The 21,514-nt window shown below is 45.7% G+C and overlaps 3 protein-coding genes across 3 annotated transcripts in view; 2 read left to right on the top strand and 1 right to left on the bottom strand.

Annotated features, from left to right (window-relative positions):
• The window catches only part of tmem237a (transmembrane protein 237a), a 14,113-nt gene extending 9,334 nt beyond the window's left edge, over positions 1 to 4,779 (top strand). The window contains exons 7-12 of the mRNA XM_062534975.1: positions 682 to 805; positions 1,477 to 1,668; positions 2,110 to 2,183; positions 2,923 to 3,010; positions 3,699 to 3,820; positions 4,623 to 4,779. Coding sequence (XP_062390959.1) covers positions 682 to 805; positions 1,477 to 1,668; positions 2,110 to 2,183; positions 2,923 to 3,010; positions 3,699 to 3,820; positions 4,623 to 4,687 — 665 coding nt within the window. The 3' untranslated portion in view covers positions 4,688 to 4,779. The remainder of the gene's footprint in view (positions 1 to 681; positions 806 to 1,476; positions 1,669 to 2,109; positions 2,184 to 2,922; positions 3,011 to 3,698; positions 3,821 to 4,622) is intronic.
• A 669-nt stretch (positions 4,780 to 5,448) lies between these two features.
• Positions 5,449 to 13,849, bottom strand: LOC134078825 (E3 ubiquitin-protein ligase TRIM35-like). Its single transcript, XM_062534974.1, has 6 exons — positions 13,446 to 13,849; positions 8,272 to 8,367; positions 7,727 to 7,957; positions 6,943 to 6,965; positions 6,737 to 6,855; positions 5,449 to 6,052 (listed from the first exon to the last, which is right to left on the bottom strand). The coding sequence occupies exons 1-6, from the start codon at positions 13,824 to 13,826 to the stop codon at positions 5,478 to 5,480; spliced, it is 1,425 nt and encodes a 474-aa protein (XP_062390958.1). The 5' UTR covers positions 13,827 to 13,849; the 3' UTR covers positions 5,449 to 5,477.
• A 1,653-nt stretch (positions 13,850 to 15,502) lies between these two features.
• On the top strand, positions 15,503 to 20,907 carry LOC134078983 (zinc-binding protein A33-like). The gene is made up of 5 exons (XM_062535147.1): positions 15,503 to 16,089; positions 17,449 to 17,544; positions 17,667 to 17,897; positions 19,039 to 19,204; positions 20,104 to 20,907. Exons 1-5 carry the CDS (start codon positions 15,694 to 15,696, stop codon positions 20,643 to 20,645), a joined length of 1,431 nt encoding a protein of 476 aa, XP_062391131.1. The 5' UTR covers positions 15,503 to 15,693; the 3' UTR covers positions 20,646 to 20,907.
• Positions 20,908 to 21,514: the final 607 nt, after the last annotated feature.

Raw genomic sequence — 21,514 nt, forward strand, 5'->3', positions numbered from 1 at the left:
TAAGATGTGTATTTGTGTTGAATTAGTTTTCGGCATTACTGACAGTGGAGAATGTTCCATGGGAAAGTTGTTTGTTGAGAGAAACCATGAGAAGCCCTCACCTACCATCTCTTTCTCTCCTCTTGCCCCTCCTCCTCCTCCTCCTCCTCCTCCTCTCTCCTCTTGTTTCTTCTCATCTCCTTTCCTCTCATCCCCTCTCCTCTCCTCCCATCTCGTTCTCTCCTCTCCTCTCTCTCTCCTCTCCCTCCTCTCCTCCTCCCATCTCCTCCTCTCCTCTCCTCTTTCTCTCCTCCTCTTTCTCTTTCTCTCTCCTCCTCTCTCTCTCTCTCTCCTCTCCTCCTCTCCTCTCCTCCCATCTCCTCTCCTCTCTTCTCCTCTCTTTCTCCTCTCCTCTCTCTCTCCTCTCCTCCTTTCCTCTCCTCTCTCCTCCTCCTCTCTCTCTCCTTCTCTCCTCTCCTCTCTCTCTCCTCTCCTCTCCTCCTCTCTCTCTCTCTCTCTCTCTCTCAAATTCAAATTCAAATTCAAAGGAGCTTTATTGGCATGACTCAAATAAGCAGTGTTGCCAAAGCTGACATATTACAAAAAACAAACAGATACAATATCTGTTTGGGGTGGAGTGAAAACAAATGAAACTTATAGGAACTATTTTTAAAATAGTTCTCTCTCCTCCTCTCCTCTCAGGTCAGTTTGGCGCTGGTGAGCGTCTGGACTTCCCCCGCCCCAGCCTGCAGCTGGATGAGTTCATGGAGGTCAGGACCATGTGGTCCACGCGGGACGTGGCCATGAGGGTGCACAGCGGCTTCAGGTCAGGGGTCAAAGGTCAAGCTGGTGTGGTCACAAGTGCAAGTCAGTGGCTCCTCCTACTGGCCTAAGACTGAACTGCTTTAGCTAAACAAGTCAGTGGCTCCTCCTACTGGCCTAAGAATGAACTGCTTTAGCTAAACAAGTCAGTGGCTCCTCCTACTGGCCTAAGAATGAACTGCTTTAGCTAAACAAGTCAGTGGCTCCTCCTACTGGCCTAAGTCAGAAGACATGCAGAAGAGTGGCTCTTAGCCTACAGTATATTTGCAGTAGATGTTGTGTTTAGGTGGTGTAGCTGTGCGTGCGTGCGTGCGTGCGTGCGTGCGTGCGTGCATGCGTGCGTGCGTGGGTGCGTGCGTGCGTGCGTGCGTGCGTGCGTGCCTGTTTGTGTGTAATGCTGTTTGTATAGACGGTGGCATATCCTCATGTTGCGTTGGCCTGCAGGACCATGGGTCTGTTCTCCCACGTGTGGGTGTGTGTGTGTGTGTGTGTGTGTAATGCTCATGTCCTCATCCTATGTTGCAGGATCATGGGTCTGTTCTCCCACGTGTGTGTGTGTGTGTGTGTGTGTGATGCTCATGTCCTCATCCTATGTTGCAGGATCATGGGTCTGTTCTCCCACGTGTGTGTGTGTGTGTGTGTGTGTGATGCTCATGTCCTCATCCTATGTTGCAGGATCATGGGTCTGTTCTCCCACGGGTTCCTGGCTGGCTACGCGGTGTGGAACATCATCGTGGTGTACGTGTTGGCAGGGGAGCAGCTCACCACCCTCCCCAACCTGCTGCAGCAGTACCACCCCCTGGCCTACCCTGCCCAGTCCCTACTCTACCTGCTGCTAGCCATCAGCACTGTGTCTGCTTTCGACAGGTAGGGGTGTGTGTGTGTGTATGTGTGTGTGTGTGTGTGTGTACCCTACCCTGCCCAGTCCCTACTCTACCTGCTACTAGCCATCAGCACTGTGTCTGCTTTCGACAGGTAGGGGTGTGTGTGTGTGTGTGTGTGTGTGTGTGTACCCTACCCTGCCCAGTCCCTACTCTACCTGCTACTAGCCATCAGCACTGTGTCTGCTTTCGACAGGTAGGGGTGTGTGTGTGTGTGTGTGTGTGTGTGCGTGTGTGTGTGTACCCTACCCTGCCCAGTCCCTACTCTACCTGCTCCTCGCCATCAGCACTGTGTCTGCTTTCGACAGGTAGGGGTGTGTGTGTGTGTGTGTGTCTGTGTCTGGGTGTCAATGATCTCTCAATCATCCCCCTCTCTTTGTCTGCTTCCTGTGTGTGTGTGTGTGTGTGTGTGTGTGTGTCCTGTCAGGGTGAATCTGGCCAAGGCCTCCATGGCCCTGAGGGGACTGCTCACCATGGACCCAGCAGCCCTGGCCTCCCTCTGTGAGTACTGATGCCCCCTACACACACACACACACACTCACACACACACACACGTACACACACACACACACACACACACACACACACACACACACACAACATCAACAGCAATACCCACTATCACCACAATACCCACTATCACCACAATACCCACTATCACCACCTACCACAATACCCACTTTCACCACAATACCCACTTTCACCACAATACCCACTATCACCACCTACCACAATACCCACTTTCACCACAATACCCACTATCACCACCTACCACAATACCCACTTTCACCACAATACCCACTATCACCACAATACCCACTATCACCACCTACCACAATACCCACTATCACCACCTACCACAATACCCACTTTCACCACAATACCCACTATCACCACAATACCCACTATCACCACCTACCACAATACCCACTATCACCACCTACCACAATACCCACTATCACCACAATACCCACTATCACCACCTACCACAATACCCACTTTCACCACAATACCCACTATCACCACAATACCCACTATCACCACCTACCACAATACCCACTATCACCACCTACCACAATACCCACTATCACCACCTACCACAATACCCACTTTCACCACAATACCCACTTTCACCACAATACCCACTATCACCACAATACCCACTATCACCACAATACCCACTAGGATGGATGGATGAATGATCAAATGATTGAGTGGTTGGTTGTGTGTGTTGTTGCAGTGTACTTTGCAGCTCTCATCTTGACTCTGAGTCAGCAGATGACCAGTGATCGCATCCATCTCTACCCTACTGGCAACCAGACACTCTGGTGAGAACTCTCACACACAGACACACACACACCAACAGAAAAGCTTGACTGCTTTATATGAAGAACAGGCAACTAGGAAGGCTGAGTCTATTTTGGATAACTACACCCATCCTCTGCACAGTGAATTTCAGCTCTTGCCCTCTGGCTCCCGTTTTAAATATCCACTAGCCAGGACAAACAGATACAAGCACTCTTTTATACCCTCTGCTGTTCAACTGCTTAACTCCATCAAGAATTGCAGATAGCCATATGCAGGCTGTGTGTTTATTTATTTCCGGGCTTATCTTTTACCCTGTGCATCTCATTACCCCAAAACATTTTATATTTTTGTGTATTTATTTATTTATTTTATAAATGTCCTGTGGAAGTGTGTTAGTGTATGTGTATATGGAAGTGTATGTGTGTGTGCTACTGCTGCAAAACAATTGCCCAAGCTGGGACAAATAAAAACTACTTGACTTGACTTGACTTGACTTGACACCATCTCTACCCTACTGGCAACCAGACACTCTAGTGAGAACTGGAATACACACACAAACACACACACCATCTCTACCCTACTGGCAACCAGACACTCTAGTGAGGACTGGAATACACACACAAACACACCACCTCTACCCCACTGACAAGATGCTCAAGTGATTATCACACACACACACACACACTGACCCCAGTCCCTGTTCTGAAGGCCCCCTGGTTCGGAGCAGCAGCTGCTGAAGCCCTGGATTGTGGTGAACCTGGTGGTGGCTCTGCTGGTGGGGTTGGCCTGGGTCTTCATCTCCACACGGCCCGACATGGACTACACAGAAGGTAACAGTGTGTGTGTGTGTGTGTGTGTGTGTGTGTGTGTGTGTGTGTGTGTGTGTGTGTTTCTGCTGGTGGGGTTGGCCTGGGTCTTCATCTCCACACGGCCCGACATGGACTACACTGAAGGTAACAGTGTGTGTGTGTGTGTGTGTGTGTGTGTTTCTGCTGGTGGGGTTGGCCTGGGTCTTCATCTCCACACGACCCGACATGGACTACACAGAAGGTAACAGTGTGTGTGTGTGTGTGTGTGTGTGTGTGTTTCTGCTGGTGGGGTTGGCCTGGGTCTTCATCTCCACACGGCCCGACATGGACTACACTGAAGGTAACAGTGTGTGTGTGTGTGTGTGTGTGTGTGTGTGTTTCTGCTGGTGGGGTTGGCCTGGGTCTTCATCTCCACACGGCCCAACATGGACTACACAGAAGGTAACTGTGTGTGTGTGTGTGTGTGTGTGTGTGTGTGTGTGTGTGTTTCTGCTGGTGGGGTTGGCCTGGGTCTTCATCTCCACACGGCCCGACATGGACTACACAGAGGGTAACAGTGTGTGTGTGTGTGTGTGTGTGTGTGTGTGTGTGTGTGTTTCTGCTGGTGGGGTTGGCCTGGGTCTTCATCTCCACACGGCCCGACATGGACTACACAGAAGGTAACAGTGTGTGTGTGTGTGTGTGTGTGTGTGTGAGAGAGAGACTGCTGGTTTCTGCATAATGATATCCCATATCTATACTGTTACCATAATGATATCCCATATCTATACTGTTGCCATAGTGATATCTGGAGTGAGGCTCTTCCTTGTTGTGTGTTGTGCAGAGTTCCTGATGGCGATGGAGGTGGAGGACTACAGGCATGATGACAAACTGGACATCCCCACCTGAAGCCACCACTCTGATTATTTTGTACAGATGACAGATGCCAATAGATTGTAACAGTGGGTATTTTTTTATTAACAGAAATAAAGATCAAATAAATCAAAGATTACATGTCAGTGTCAGTGCTAAGTAGTGAACGAACAAAATAACAATGATGTTAAACTGCAGACAAACAACAAACAAAAATGTCCGACCTCACATCAGGTAGGATTGCCCTCTTAAGCAATAATATATATATACAGTATATGTATATTTAAGAACTAATAATGAATGGCAATGAAATTGACATTTTCTTCAAACTTTGTCATTTAACGTCAAAGTGGGCTTATGAATTCACAATTTACATTCACAGATTGTCTTCACGTAACCCTCTCTGTGATTGGTCTGTCACCAAATTACTATGAATTAGTTGGATCTAATTAAACCAATTATGTTATTCATCCACTACATACTGTCATTTTCATATTTTTCAGCAACTGAACATATTCATAAACACATCAATCACAAACACATCAAGTGAACTTGGCACATAAATCATAACGTCTCTTTTCGTTGGAACTCTTTACACCTCTCTGGGTGTTTCAACAAAAGGAACAAAGAACAAATGGAACAGATTTTCATAGATTATCTGGGAAAAAAACCTTCTCCAAGGAATTGAACTATGGAACATTTCCTAGTGTACAAGCCAAAAAAGGTGACGGTGTTTAGATATGGCTCTTGGATCAGAAGAGGGGTCTGTGTCCGTGTGTGTGTGTGTGTGTGTGTGTGTGTGTGTGTGTGTGTGTGCTTCCTGTACTTATCTAGACATGATAGCGTGTCGTTTTACAGAAACATCCCCTGGCATTATTGAGAGAGACTTATCAGCTGAGCACACTGGAAACACTCTCTCAGTGAAAGTGTGTGTGAACGTGTGCAGGTGTGTGTCTGGGTCACAGGGGTTAGAGAACAGCAGCTCTCCTCTCTCCCAGTCCAGCTGCACTCTGACCCTCCGCAGCCTCTCCACTGCGAGGGCTACCGGCCTGTCGGGAGGACAGCAGGCCTCGTACCTCTCCTCCCCCCGGCAAGCCAGATACCAGACGCCGCTCCTGGAGGTGAAGTCTCCCTTCCTCTGGGCAGACTCGGCCATCACGCCCACGCACCACTCCGTGCTGTCCCCGACCTCCACCTCCCAGCAGTGAGTCCCCGAGTCGAACCCCTCGGAGCCCAGGACGCTGTGCCTGAAATCAAACCTCCCGGGGTGGTCTGGGAAGCTGGCGGGGTCGTTGCCGTCGGCAGCAGCAGCGGTGATGGGGTCAGGAGCACCCAGTTGTATCAGATCCGGACACACGATGGCAGGTTTGCTGGCAGTGTTTGGATTCAGGACGATTGGAACTGCAGAGTGACACACACACACACACACACACACACACACACACACACACACACACACACACACACACACCACAAAACATATCATACTCTAGATTTGTAATACTGATTAAGACAACAAAGCTAAAATATAACTGGAACGTTGTGTCGTGACATTGTAAACCATTATTTATGGTGTTTAGTCTTGTAGGATTAAGCCATTCATTTTCACATGACTGTGTCTGATGTTGTAGTGAAGTAGAGGATATTGTTGAGGATACGTTTTTGTTTGTTTGTTTGTTTGTTTGTTTGTTTACATATTAACACCTGTCCACAGAAACACAAAAGTGCAGAGCTGCTACTGTGCAGAGCTGTGCAGAGTGCAGAGCTGCTACTGTGCAGAGTGCAGAGCTGCTACTGTGTGGTGGGCTGAGCGGTGCGGTTCAACACAATGCAGGTTGCATTGTGTTGAACCGCACCGCTCAGCCCACCACACGCCCGCAAAGTACTGACATCAACAGCCAAGATAAATCCTGTTTATGTTTTGATATTAGAGACTGTGTGATGCACACATGTACAAAATAATGAATAATAAAACAGTTTTCTTATAAAGCACTTCATCACAGACTCAAAGCACTGAACTTTGTAGGATAGGCCTTAAAAAAAGAGAAACAAGAAGATAAACAGTTAGGTGTACGAGATACTCACAATAAAAAACCAAAGAATCCATCTCCTCCCAAACGCTAAACCTTAGGTTGCCCAGGTGCTTTGGGACATCAATCAGAGCTCCTGAAACACACTCTGGAACCTGCAGTGTGCACTGAATTCTGAAATAACAAGCAGGAGTCAGTGCTACAGCGGGTGTGTGTTCACAATCATAAAAATAGATAAAGGAGGCGGATCAGATCACACACCTTCCCTCTGTCTCTTCATAGTCCTGTGAGAGTGTAAAGGGGAAAAGGGACTCGTGTTAGTATCAGAGGCCTACCAGGAAGTGAACACCAGTGTCTACATCACTCTACTCAAACTTCTCAGTTTCTGCCTGTCCACACCACTGATCTATAAAGAATAAAGTTATTCTTTATAGATCAGTGGTCCACACTGATACGCCTCCAGAATGTTCTAATTAAAACAAGACCAATTTTGTGACTCTTCTGTATGAACTATTGCTATTATGTGGCACTGAGTTGGCTCATCAATGTTTGCAGTTAAGGTCTTGCCCATGCTGTTAAATCAGCAAATTGATTTTGTCTGTAAGTTAATCAGCTTTGGTCAGACTTAACAGTTGTAAATGTAATTTCCATTTATGGCCCTTTAATGTCAATAGACCTCTGAAGTTCGCCTAGAAAAAGGATCCAAAGCTGCCATCTTTGCCCATATAAGGAGATCTGGGTGCTAATTGAAACTAACTGCCTATGGTAAGTTACATTGCTCTGGGGTAGCAAAGACCAAAGTGTGCCGTTTTCACCTACCGAAGATCACAGTATCCACTCAAAGGCAGATACAAAACTTTGTAGTGTGAAACGTCTGCATTTCCAATTTCTTCGTCCCCGCGAGAGTTTAACAGGTGCGATAATTCAAAATCCCCATGTTATTTTCCCACACAAAACATCTCAAGATACCGGACCTTATTTGCGAAAAGACGGTAACTTTGTTGTGGGCGAACTTCAGAGGTCTATGTCCGAGGACAGCCCCTACCCGAAGGAATGTGGTGACGTCAGCCCCCATGGCCTCCTCTGTGGACTCTATCGTGGAAGTGAGGGATGAGATCTCTCTGTCTGCTTTCTCCTTCTTCTCTTTAACCATTTGAATCTTCAACCTCTTCTCCATCTTGAGTGCATGCATCTTGTCCATCTTGGTATGCTTCAGAAAGCCCAAGAAGTCGTTCAGCACCCCCTCAATACCCTCCTCAACATCTTCAGCCTGAGACTGTTGGGGAAAAAATCAATTGATTGATCTTGGAGATGCTATTCTAGAACTGCGTGAAAGAGAGATTTGCTCGAACAGCAATAGATATAATTTGCAGATGACCAAACTAATCCTGACTGAATTATCAATCCTCAAGAAACCAGGTAAACATGTGTGCACACAATGTTAAGTGAATTTAATTATCTTATTTTACTGTCAAGTTTTGGTTCTGTTAAATGAATAGGGCAGAGTCCCACAGCCAGTTTAGGCTCTGTCCTTTTTAACCAAGGATATAGCCAAGTAGGAACCTGTGTAAATAATTGTTCTTACTGTACCTCTATGTGCTTCGCTGTTTGCTCATAAATGAGTTTGGCCTCCTGAAAGGCCTTCAGCTGCTTCCGCAAAGGCTGCAGTTTAGCCTCTAGTGTCGACTAGTAGTCAGGTAGAACCCCAGGATAGGTGTGACATAAGGTACTAATGCAATTTTTTTGCATAATCTGAGAGTTTAGGGGGTGTAGACTCAGAATCTGACGGGTGCCGCTCCGGCACCCTTGAGCATTTTCCTTAAAATGACATCATCTGCCACACCCCTTTTTGATCATAGAAAGTCGTCTAAATATACACTGCTCAAAAAAATAAAGGGAACACTGGTTCATAGGAGTATAGCATCAAGTCAGTCACACTTGTGGAATATTGATCTGGACAGTTATGTAACAGAGGTGGTTGTTAATTAGGTTGACCCGCTTTGATGTCAACGAAATTTACTGCAGGTGTACTAGAGGGCCAACTGTGAGACGACCCCCAAAACAGGAATGTTTTTACAGGTGGTGGCAACTGGTAATTTTTCCATCTTCATCCTTCTTGACTGATTTTTCACTAGGTTTGCATTTGGATAGGGTCAGTGTTACTACTGGTAGCATAAGCCAGTGTCTGCAGCCTACAGAGGTTGCACAGGGTAGTCCAACTCCTCCAGAATGGCACACCAATACTTGTCATTGCCAAAAAGATTGCTGTGTCTCCCGTTGCAGTCTCAAGACCATGGAAGAGATTCCAGGAGACAGACAGTTGCTCTAGGAGAGCAGGGCAGAGTGGTAGAAGGTTGTTAACCCAATAGCAGGACCAGTATCTGCTCCTTTGTGCAAGGAGGAACAGTAGGAGTTTTGCTAGAGCCCTACAGAATGACCTCCAGCAGGCCGCTGGTGTGAATGTCTCAGACCACATTGTCAGAAACGGACTTTATGAGGTTGACCTGAGGGCCCGATAGCCTCTAGAGGGACCTGTGTTCACTGCCCTGTTCTGTGTATCCCTCCAAGGGTATGCCTCCCCAGACCATTACTGACCCACCACCAAACCGGTCATGCTGAATGATGCTGAATGATGTTGCAGGCAGCATAACGTTCTCCACGACATCTCCAGACCCTTCAATGTCTGTCACATGTGCTCAGGGTGAACCTGCTCTCATCTGTGAAAAGTACAGGGCACTAGTGTTAGACCTGCCAATATTGCATTCTATGGCAAATGTCAATTGAGCTCCTCAGTGCTGGGCAGGGAGCACATGTCCCTCTAGAGGCCATCGGGCCCTCAGGCCACCTTCATGAAGTCTGTTTCTGGCAGTGTGGCCAGAGACATTCACACCAGTGACCTGCTAGAGGTCATTCTGTAAGGCTCTAGTAGGGCTTTTACTGTTCCTCCTTGCACAAAGGAGCAGATACTGGTCCTGCTACTGGGTTAAGGATCTTCTACCACTCTGCCCTGCTGTCCTAGAGCAATTGCCTGTCTCCTGGAATCTCTTTCATGCTCTTGAGACTGCAATGGGAGACACAGCAGTCATTTTGGCAATGGAACGTATTGGTGTGCCAATCTGGAGGAGTTGGACTACCCTGTGCAACCTCTGTAGGCTCCAGATACTGGCTTATGCTACCAGTGGTAACACTGACCTTATCCAAATGCAAAACTAGTGACAAATCAGTCAATAAGGATGAAGATGGAAAAATTACCAGGTGCCACCACCTGTAAAGACATTCCTGTTTTGGGGGTCGTCTCACAGTTGGCCCTCTAGTACACCTGTAGAAAATTTTGTTGACATCAAAGCAGGTCAACCTGATTCACAAACCACCTCTGTTACATAACTGGCCAAATCAATATCTCACAAGTGTGACTGACTTGATGCTATACTCCTATGAACCAGTGTTCCCTTTATTTTTTTGAGCAGTGTACATTAACATATAAACCCATCATGTATGGTATCAAATTAAAGCTCTTCTCATGCAGGAATCAGCTTTGACCATCAAAAAGATGAAAACAATGATTTTTAATGACATAATCTGCCACGCCCCCTTTTGTTGACCATAAAAAAAGAACTAGACTCACATTACTGTATAAAACCCATTATGTATATGGTATCAAATGAAAGCTCTTCTCAAACACAAATCAATGATGTCAATTTAAAAAAATACATGATGTGTACAAATGTCCTTGTACACATCACAAACATCAAATGTCTCCTCCAAAGAACATTCATTCAATCAGACATTTCTCCCTCGCTGTCATCAGTATCCTCCACTGAAAGTCGAAATTTTATTTGCACACTGCTCATCACCTTTGCAATGGATCCCTGAAGCAGACGACCACCTCGTGACTCAAAGAGAGAGCCATTAAGAGACCAGGAAGGGCAGTACATCTGCTACACATGTGGAGAGTCCGGTCACACCAGTCAACAGTCATGGCCAAGTCACCCGGCAAAGACATGCTCCAGGAGAGGCAGACAGTGCACAGAATACTCCACCAGAGAGCGAACCAAGGCCCCCTGGTTAATCAATGATCAGGAGTGGGCTGGCAGACTGTGTTGACACTGAAGTCGACCAGTTCCTGAAACAAAATGCATTTGGTCACTGCTGGACGGTTGACCTGATGATCTCTGGAGTGAAGACAAGCTGCCTTTGGGACACTGGGTTTGAGGTCACCACCATCAAAGAGTCTCACTTTAGAGAACACTTTGGGGAGGAACAGCTAAAGTCCACCCATTGGGTGGAGCCTATGGACTGAACATGCCGGTCCTTGGTTGTCTTGAAGCAGATGTTGAGTGTTTTGGAACCACTCTTTAGTGGCGGTGCATCTTCATACTGAGAGACACCCATCTGGATGTTGTAAAGATGTAAAAATGGGCTCCCTGGCATTATGGGGATGAACATCATCAAAGATCTAGTGACCTCTCTGCTGGGTGTGGATGCAATGAGGATGAAAAGGCTGCTCAACCAGAGGCAAGTGTCCGTCGTGTGTTGGCTAGGGTCAAGAATGAGGTGGAATTCTTGGATTCAGATGGCAAAATTGGGTTTGTCAAGGTGGCTGGCAGAGAAGTGATCACCATCCCACCACACAGTAAGAAGGTGATTGAAGGCTGGTGCCTCCAACAGTGGAATGCCATTCCTGGTGGAAGCCACTCCAAAGATCAGCATCCAGAAGGGGCTTCTGGTTGCCAACATACTCGGAAAGGCAGCAGGTGGAAAAGTCCCTGTCGGGGTTATGAATACCTGTGAGAAGGCCATAAAACTAATATCCAGGGCCAGGGTAGCTGTGGTGTCCAAGTCACAGAGGATCTGTCCAAAAGAGGTGGTGGGGTTTGATGAAATGGATGGGGTATTGCATGTTGAACAGTGTTCAGGCTACCGAAGATGGACACCAATGTATGCCTCTTCCAGTACAGGTAGCTGCAGGAGAGCTTAACTCGGCACAGCATGTAAAGCTTAGTGCACTGTTGAAAAGCTACGGGGATGTCTTCTCAAGCCACGACAATGACTATGGCTACACAACTACAGTGACACATGACATAACATATAAACTGGTGACACCCACCCGATCAAAAGTTCAAGCGACATGTACAGGACATAGTGGGGCAAAGAGAGTAGCAACCCCTGGGCATCGCCAGTGGTCATTGTGCGAAAAAAAAGACGGGAGTGTGCGCTTTTGCTGTGACTACAGAAAGCTGAACATGGTCATGTGCAAAGATGCATACCCACTTCCACAGATAGAGGAGGCGCTTCATGCACTGGGCAAGGCACAGCTGTTCCCCACTTTGGACCTGACATGGGTTACTTTCAAGTGGCTATGGGTGACCAGGATAGAAAGAAGACAGCTGTTTTTACCACGTTTGGTGTCTATTCTTAAAGCATTAAAGAAATGATAGGATGAAAAATATTGTTTTCTGTAATTCTGGGGGGGGATCCAAGGACAGTCATAATTAATGTGCTTAACTACCTGGGAAGTACCTCACAACATTGCTGTCAAATTCAGTGACAGATTCAAGGGAAATTATAACTAACATGCTAACTAACAAGGGTACATCAGACTTGCTATAATATTCACAATAAAATGAATTACTATTGAATGATTGTATTCCTGTATGTATTAGGCCAGGGGTTCTTAACCTTTTCAACCTTGAGGCCCAGTTTGTTATAGTAGAAAGTGGCCCATTTAATATTCATCATTCACATCCAAAAAGCGCACGTTTTTGTATTTATTGGTAGATATTTCACAAGTGCAATTTCATTACGTTACGTTAACGGTATTTGTTTTTAGACATGGCTGGATTCACTTAATGGTAGCTTTCTGGCGATGAACTTCTGGCCATCCATTCATTCTAACACGTTGGGCAAGTCTCCCCTTTAGTGAAATGTGTAGTGTCAGAATCCCAGCAGTTTTGTAAGGATTCTTGTGAGTGCATAGGTATAACGACAATGTGCTAACGTAGCTAGCAGCATTTGCAGTACATATCCTCGATACGGATATACCCACAAGGTGAATGGAATTAAGTCTCATGCATTACATATCTCTGATGTCTTCATTTGATAATCTACCCAGTACCGCGGCCCTTGCGGCCAACAGGTGCAACACTGAACATGTCTTGCGGCCCTCTGGTTAAGAATCACCGTAAGTCTGGGCCGCGGCCCTGTGGTTAAGAATCACTGTATTAGGCTAAATGGCAGTTCCATCATTTATTCAATTTAATACCAAAATATGACATGATTTAGAGTCAGCTATTATGCGGCAAAAAGGAACGTAATCTGACCTTAAAGGTCACTTTGCAAATGGTATTTTGTTCTCTGAAGGGACCTGAACTTTTTTTTTTCATCTTTTTGATGGTCAAAGCTGATTCCTGCATGAGAAGAGCTTTAATTTGATACCATACATGATGGGTTTATATGTTAATGTATATTCAGACGACTTTCTATGATAAAAAAAGGGGTGTGGCAGATGATGTCATTTTAAAGAAAATGCTCAAGGGTGCCGGAGCGGCACCCATCAGATTCTGAAAGGACACCCCCTAAACTATCAATTTATGCAAAAAAATTGCATTAGTACCTTATGTCACACTTATGCCCAAATTCCACAAAGTTCTACCTGACTATAGGGGAAAAAAACATGAATTACTATTTGGGTAGGCTACCCACACACGTGTGTTGGGAGAGTATAAAATTCCAAGACCCCCGACCCCCTTCAACAAATCACTTACTTTTCGTTTACAGGATAACGTCTCTATGGGACAAATTCTGTGGTTTGAATGTGTCTCCGAATCTCGACACACCACGCAAATTGGTTGTTCATCATCCCAACAGAAGAACTCCAGTTTCTTATCGTGTAATTGACAAGTCTCTGCTAAAGCTTTCCTCTGCTGTAAAAATGTCTCGCATATGTTCTTCAAAACCAGGTTAGGTCGAGGGGGGTCATGAGATGGTGTTCGGCAGGCTGGACAGTCTCTGGATCCGCTGGCCTCCCAGCACCGGCTCACGCAGGCTTCACAGAAGCTGTGACTGCATGTTAGCATGACGGGATTCTTGAAGACGTCGAAGCACACAGGGCAGGAGAAATCCTCCTCGGAGAGACTCGACGCCATCTTCGAAGTCAAACTGCAGCAGAAAGACAGGTAGGCTAGCTGCTAACCTGCTTACGGAGAGGTCACCTAAAAAACGCAAACACTTTAGCAAAGACTTTTGTTCACCTGACATAAGCTAGGCTACTATTGAGGAACATTAGCCTACGGGCGGTTATATTAAGTTGCACAAAACCGGCCCAATACAAAAATATGGTGGCCTACACAGGTTGTAGGCTAACGTTACATTAGGAGACGTGGGCTAACGATAGGTAGCACATGGAGAACAAAACAGAAACTGCCTGTGAGCTGTGAGTGACTAACGTGTCGTGTGTCCCTGAATTATGTCAAGTCTCCGCTCCTGTAATTCAGGCTACTTACACCTAGATCAGACTGAGCAGAACATATAGGTTAATGGGGAGGAAATATGTAGCCTACCTGTACAGAGAAGACAGAAGGCTGTCCAGGGAGACGGGAACTTTTTATTGCATGAGTCAAGTTGATGTTCTTGAAGTTGTTGGTTTGCCAGATTCGGTACCATGTCATGCAATATCGCCCCCTAGTGAGTCTATAAAATTGAGCATTTCAAAAGTTTGAGTCCTGAAATGCATGCAACACAGACGGTGTTGGAGGATGGTGCATCGCATATTTCGTATACATTATTCTGAATGTGCCTGGCAGAAAAAAACCTTTTGCGCTAATGACTGGCCAATCAACCAACCAGTGGGCCATTGCTTATGTTGACTCCTGTAGCCTATGTAGCCAGCCAGTGGGCCATTGCTTATGTTGACTCCTGTAGCCTATGGGTAAGTAGCCAGTGGGCCATTGCTTACAGTATGTTGACTCCTGTAGCCTACTGTATGGGTAGCCAGTGGTCATTGCTTATGTTGACTCTAGCCTAGGGGTAACAGGGCCTGCCCCCAGTCTCCTGATTCAGTCAGTTCAGACAGCACTAAGCCAAAGAGATGTTTGACACGAGCAATATGACACGAGAGGGAGTGGGGTTGGAAAAGGATATCGCCACGGCTGCAATTCGGCCGTTAGGTACACTGCTCCAGCTTTCTCCAGCTTTCATATGTGGATTGACACAAAATCAGTGTGGTGACATTGAGTGCACCTGCATTTTTTTACTAGTTTCTTTGTCCACATTGCAGTATGCACATTCTGAACCAGTTTATTGGCTTCATCATATGAGGTAGTTATGTGTCCAGAGTTAAACTCTTGCCTGCCTACTTTTACAGTAACCTGAATGTCAAGATCAATGTCTGTGTGGGGAGAGAGTCTGCGTGTAATCCACTGATCTGGAGTCAGTCTCTGTGTCTCTGGCTGGTTCAGTTCACTCCCACAACTGGAATTTTTAACTGTATGTGTAGTAATATACTGAAACAGTTCAGTTGCTTGTAAGGTAGTTAGGATGTTATGTGTCCAGCTCTTACCTGCCTCCTTTTAACCTGAATGTCAAGATCAAAGTCTGTGTGGGGAGAGTCTGTGTGTAATTCATTGATATAGAGTCAGTCTCTGTGCCAAGTGCAGTTCACACCCATAACTGGGACTTTGAACTGAACTCCAGTGATGTGACAGCAGCACAAGGAACTGGTCTGGCAACTAAGAGACTGACCAATCAGAATCCTTCTTTACCTTAGTCCCTCCCTTTGACTGGCTGCAGCCAGCACAGGAAGTGAAGTTGTGTGGCAGGTTGAGGAGGTTGAGGAACTTAAACTGTGAGTTTAAACTGAAGCTGGTGAGGCTGAACGTCTTTTGGACTAAAGTGTGAAACAGAGAAGAGTTTGAGTTTGAGTTTGGCACTGTCACGTCTGCTCAGGCTGCTGAAAGTGAAAGTGAAGCTGCAGAGAGAGCCTCAAGAGAAAAGAGACTTTACTGTAGAGACAAAATGGCTTCTAAAATGGAGGACGATCTCACCTGTCCTGTGTGCTGTGACATCTTCAAGGATCCTGTCATTTTAACCTGCGCTCACAGCATCTGTAAAGCCTGTCTGCAGCAGTTCTGGGAGAGCAAAGGACACAGAGAATGTCCCTACTGCAGGAGGAAGTGCTCAAAAGATGTCTATCCCCCTAACATGGCGTTAAGGAACCTGTGTGAGACCTTCTTACAGGAACAAAGTCAGAGAGCTTCATCAGGGTCTGATGTGTTCTGCAGTCTGCACAATGAAAAACTGAAGATCTTCTGTCTGGAAGATAAACAGCCTGTGTGTGTGGTGTGCCAGATATCAAAGAAACATAAGAATCACACCTTCAGTCCGATAGATGAAGCAGCACAGGACCGTAAGGTAAGAAAACATTCAAACATTCTGTTTGAAAATCAAGCACTGTAGTGATTGTGGACGATTCAAGCAGAATATACTGCACAAACTCACCTCGACCTTGACTGTCTCCAACAAATTATAGACACAGATGGCTGTTGGCTGTTGCTTGATATTGAAATTGAAATGCCATTTTTTGAGTAATTAAATCATTTTTGATAATTGAAATTGAAAATATGCATTTGCCTGAAACAGCACCTCTTAAAGTAACAATGTTGCCTTAAAATAATGGCAGACTTATCAAAGCAGCATCTCAGTGAGTGCCACTGTGTACCCGGGATGCTGGTATTGCACTGTAATGTCTCAGCCAATGGCAGCACTGTGCGCCAGAATGCTGGTATTGCAATGTCTCAGCCAATGGCAGTGTTTAGTTCTCTTGTTTATTGGCCAGTACACATTACAGTAGTTCTCCTGTAAGGCTCCAGAACTCAGTGGCCCACAACTGGCCCACAACTGGCCCAGGACATAAAGAGGAACAACATCCTCAACAGGAAGCTCCAGGGGATCCGCCCCCCTCTCGCCAAGCTGCCAACCATCAGCATGGGTTACACATGTGGACACTCTGGCATCCGGTCACTACAGAACTATGACACTTAATACCAAGCTGGAGAAGTGGCCCTTTTGTCACTTTCCACTGGTTGAGAATTATGTTCAAAGGTTTTCCTTTAAAAAAAATAAATAAAAAAAAAGTGGCATCAAGAGGTATACTACTACTGCTTCCCACATAATGGACCTTCACTATCTCTAATGTCTCTAAATGAGTATTATGGGACTCTTGATCTGGAAATATTCACGTATTGTCTGTGTTTGTGTCTATTTAAAGGGGAATTTCCACATAGATCTCATGTTTACACTCTAGGGATATGTTGATGATCCCCTATGCTCCTGTCCCCAGAGTGTAGCGCTATAGCTGCCTGGCAGTTCTAGCTGTTGGCTGTAGCAGCTTGAGTTGGTAGAAACTATTGTTTTGGGGGGAGTTTGTACCGACAATACTCGGTGACCTCGAGAAACAGAGATCTTTGTGAAAAATATCTACATACTATATACTCTCTGGTATCCCATGGCGACACAAAATCAATTCTGACTCTGTGCACACAGATTTAGCGTGTGTGTTTTTTGTTTAGGGCACAAAGATCTAATGTGTGTTTTTACTTCATTTCCCCACTCTTTCTGTTCCCCTGTTATTATATGTTTATAATACACATTCTCTAAGTACCCTATCGTCTTTTTGCATTTTCTCTATTTGTTCATGTTCCTGACAGGGAGGTATATAAACTATAGGCTAATAAGTAGATTAAAGGCTAATGTATTGTATGTTCCTTGCAGGAGGAGCTCAAGATCAAATTGCAGCCCTTACAGACAAAACTGAAGACCTTTATAGAGGTCAAACTCATCTGTGATAAAACAGCAGCACATATTAAGGTGAGACCTGAGACTGTAAATAATTTGAAGAGTTACAGTATGGATGGTTTCAAATATAACCTACTTATGTGTTCATAATTAAATTGAATCAATAATATGTTGTTGTTGTTGTTGTTTTGTAGACACAAACCCAACACACAGAGAGGCAGATCAAGCAGGAGTTTGAGAAGCTTCACCAGTTTTTACTAGATGAAGAGACAGCCAGGATAGCTGCAGTGAAGAAGGAAGAGAAGCAGAAGAGTCAGATGATGAAGAAGAAGATTGAGAAGATGAGCAGAGAGATCTCATCTCTTTCAGACACCATCAGAGCCATAGAGGAGGAGATGGGAGCTGATGACATCACATTCCTGCAGGTATGGACCATCCACTGTCTGTATAATCATAATGAAGTGTGTTAAATCTGCTGTAATAAAAAAAAACCTCTGGCTGTAATATGTTGTTGACCTGCTCATGCCACTCACATCATTGTATCAAACATCATTTTACACATCATGCTATGAGTGATTATGATGGATAGTAAGATCAGATTCAACTCCTGTCTGTCAGATATGAAGTTTCTTTCTGGAGCATCAGTGTCCAACATGAAGCTCAACAGTTCAACGTCAGACATTCACATTCATAGCACATCATGGGTTGTGGAATCAGTTGGTGTTATTTTGGAGAGAGAAACACTAAGATGAGAGAGCAGCAGAAGTCTGAATGAATATGGATCTGATCACATGATCAGTGATGACTTCAGAACGTCATTAAGTCTGACATGATGGTTTAGTTTGTGTTCTCACTGCCGTATCAGTGACTCCAGTTCTTGGGTGATGTGGTCAGAGTGCAGGGCTGTCTCTCTAGAGCGGGGTCTGTCTGATCAAATTATGTGTGTGTGTGTGTGTGTGTGTGTGTGTGTGTGTGTGTGTGTGCGTGCGCGCGCACGCGCACATGTGGGGTCTCTGTCTGATCAAAGGAGGAGGAGGAGGAGGAGGAAGAGAATGGCTTTGTAGTCAGTATCTTGTCAGCTGTCAAATGTTTAGTCGGCAAATAACCAACAGGGTGGTGATGGTCAGGGAACTTGGCCCAGCCAATCAGAAGTCAGAAGGGTGTGGGTTTGATTCCTGGTTACTGCAGTTGTGTCCCTGAGCAGGACACTTAACCCTGAGTTGCTCCAGGGTGACTGTCCCTGTAATCTGTCTCTGCAGGTCACTCTGGATAAGAGTGCAGCTAAATGAAAACATGTACATGTAATGTGGACTGCAGGGCTTGGGACAGGACATGGTTATACAAAATACATATACAAAAGCATATGATGAATACTAATCACTGTGCGTGTTATTTGATAAATGAAAACCTTACACTTGAAAAGGGGAGTCTGTTATTGTACAGATTCTAAAAGATCTAGTCATATCAATAATGCCTGACATATTCCCTAATTTCTTATTTTCCAGAACTACAAGAGCACAGTGGAAAGGTGAGTGATCTGCCTTCTGTCTCTCTCTTCTCTGTGGTTCTGAACCCAAACCCACAGCAGCACTGACTCCTGAATGTTATTCCAGAGCCCAGTGCACACTGCAGGATCCAGAGAGGGTTTCAGGAGCTCTGATCAATGTGGCAAAGCACCTGGGCAACCTGAAGTTCAGAGTCTGGGAGAAGATGCAGGAGACTGTTCAGTACAGTGAGTAGTCTGCTGTTTCCACATCACCAAACACACATAAGCAATGTTCGGAATGAGGAGAGGATAGACTGTGCTACTGGGGTAGATGATACAGTTACATTTGTCCAGGGGTTATTAGCAGCTTAAAGCTGCCTTTGTTTACAAAACAGAAACTCAAACCATTAGACACATTACACACTGCACTACACACTGTCCCTGTGTGAGGTAACACATGTGGGAATGGGACAGAGTGTGTGTGATCAGACAGTGGAAGTATGTGTGATCAGTGGCAGTGTGTGTTACTGTGTGTGTGTGTGTGTGTGTGTGTGTGTGCATGCGTGTGCGTGTGCATGTGCGCGTGTGTGCGTTTATGCGTGTGTGTGTGTGTGTGTGTGTGTGTGCGACCAGTGCTATTATATCTGATTGGAGAAGGGTAGTGTCTGTGTGTGTGTGTGATCAGAGATGGGTTGTGTGTGTGTGTGTGTGTGTGTGTGTGTGTGTATGTGACCAGTGCTAGTATATCTGATCAGAGAGAGGTTGTGTGTGTGTGTGTGTGTGTGGGTGTATGTGTGTGATCAGTGTTAGTATCTGATAAGAGTGAGGTAGTATATCTGATCAGAGAGAGAGGTAGTGTGTGTGTGATCAGAAAGGGGTGGTGTGTGTGCGTGCGTGCGTGCGTGCGTGCGTGTGTGTGTGTGCGTGACCAGTGCTAGTATATCTGATTGGAGAGAGGTTGTGTGTGTGTGTATGTATGTGTGTGTGTGTGTGTGTGTGTGTGTGTGTGTGTGCATGCTAATATACTGTGTCATTACTTCTCCTGCCATTACTTGGTAGCACCACTATTAATAATGACCATCATTCACATCCTCATCACACACCACTCAGTGTTCAGCTCATGTGTGTGTTCTTTCTCTCTGCAGCTCCTGTGACTCTGGATCCCAACACTGCACACCCAAATCTCATCCTGTCTGAGGATCTGACCAGTGTGAGATATGGTGATGAGGTGCAGCAGCTTCCTGATAACCCAGAGAGATTTGATGAGTATGTCAGTGTGCTGGGCTCTGAGGGCTTTAACTCAGGGACTCACTGCTGGGATGTGGAGGTTGGAGAGAACACATTCTGGGCTGTGGGTGTGATGACAGAGTCTCTCCAGAGGAAGGGAGACTACAGCTCCAGGAGTGGAGTGTGGACTGTGTGGTATTATGATGCTGCATATAGAGCACATGCTTCTCCTCATGACTCCACTCACCTCACAGTGCAGCAGAAACTCCAGAGGATCAGAGTGCAGCTGGACTGGGACAGAGGAGAGCTGTCATTCTCTAACCCTGATAATAACACACACATACACACCTTCACACACACGTTCACTGAGAGAGTGTTTCCATTCTTCATTAGTTACAGTAATGTTCCTCTGCAGATGTTACCAGTGAAGGCCTCAGTAAGAGTAGAGCAGCACAGTTAGAGCTGATACTGACTCTGAACCAGGGATGACATACTGAGAGGGAAACCTATAGGAGAGGACACTATGAAGAAACAAAGCCATTTAATAAACAGTAAAAATATGTCTCATTGTGTGGATATTAATGTTAAAGGTATGCTAATGCCCACCTCGTTTAGCTTGCTGCATGTACTGTGCCTAGTTTCATTATATACAGCAATGTTGTGATATTCAATACAATTGGATTGGTAAATGAATAAGGACAATAAAACATTAAAAGCATTAACCATTTCATGTGAGCAATTTCTAACACCATTTTTTCACCATTTTTTTTTTCAAGTCATTCAACGACCATTATCAGATATGCTACCAGCACATGCCACTTCAGTGAACCATAACAGAATATCTGAGAGGGATTTCTGGTAGGCTATCCATGGACAGAATGCATCAACTTTACCTCATCCCTTTTAAAATGAGGATTGAGGAGAGAGTTTGAGAACATCCATTGATGTCATAGAGCAGGGACTTTCAGCCGGTGGGTGGTGGCCCCCTGGTGGTTAGTGAAGGTGTTGCTGATGGTCCTGACCCTGCATGTAATGTAGTTCTTATGTGGAGGTCACTGTTTCCTATGCCCCCCTCTCTTCTCTCTTCCCATCTCCTTCTACCTCCCTCTCCCCTCTCGTCCCATCTCCTCATGTCTCCTCCCCTCTCTCCTCCTCTCCTCTCCCCTCCCGTCCTCCCCTCTCATCTCCTCTCCTCTCTCCTCCTCTCCTCTCCCCTCCCGTCCTCCCCTCCTCTCCTCTCCTCCCATCTCCTCCTCTCCTCTCCTTTCCTCTCCTCTCCTTTCCTCTCTCTCTCTCTCCTCCTCTCCTCAGGTCAGTTTGGCGCTGGTG

This window comes from Sardina pilchardus, chromosome 4 (assembly GCF_963854185.1).
Source record: "Sardina pilchardus chromosome 4, fSarPil1.1, whole genome shotgun sequence".
Classification (NCBI taxonomy): Eukaryota; Metazoa; Chordata; class Actinopteri; order Clupeiformes; family Clupeidae; genus Sardina; species Sardina pilchardus.

Bases quoted from the DNA above. Each gene is read 5' to 3' on its own strand.
- LOC134078825 (XM_062534974.1), bottom strand. From the start codon at position 13,826: ATGGCGTCGAGTCTCTCCGAGGAGGATTTCTCCTGCCCTGTGTGCTTC. The intron at 8,368-13,445 runs GTAAGTGATTTG...CCTGACTACTAG, and splicing joins CGTTATCCTGTAAACGAAAA to TCGACACTAGAGGCTAAACT. The intron at 6,856-6,942 runs GTGTGTGATCTG...TTGTTATTTCAG, and splicing joins TATGAAGAGACAGAGGGAAG to AATTCAGTGCACACTGCAGG.
- LOC134078983 (XM_062535147.1), top strand. From the start codon at position 15,694: ATGGCTTCTAAAATGGAGGACGATCTCACCTGTCCTGTGTGCTGTGAC. The intron at 17,898-19,038 runs GTATGGACCATC...CTTCTCTGTGGT, and splicing joins ATGACATCACATTCCTGCAG to TCTGAACCCAAACCCACAGC. The intron at 19,205-20,103 runs GTGAGTAGTCTG...TTCTCTCTGCAG, and splicing joins GCAGGAGACTGTTCAGTACA to CTCCTGTGACTCTGGATCCC.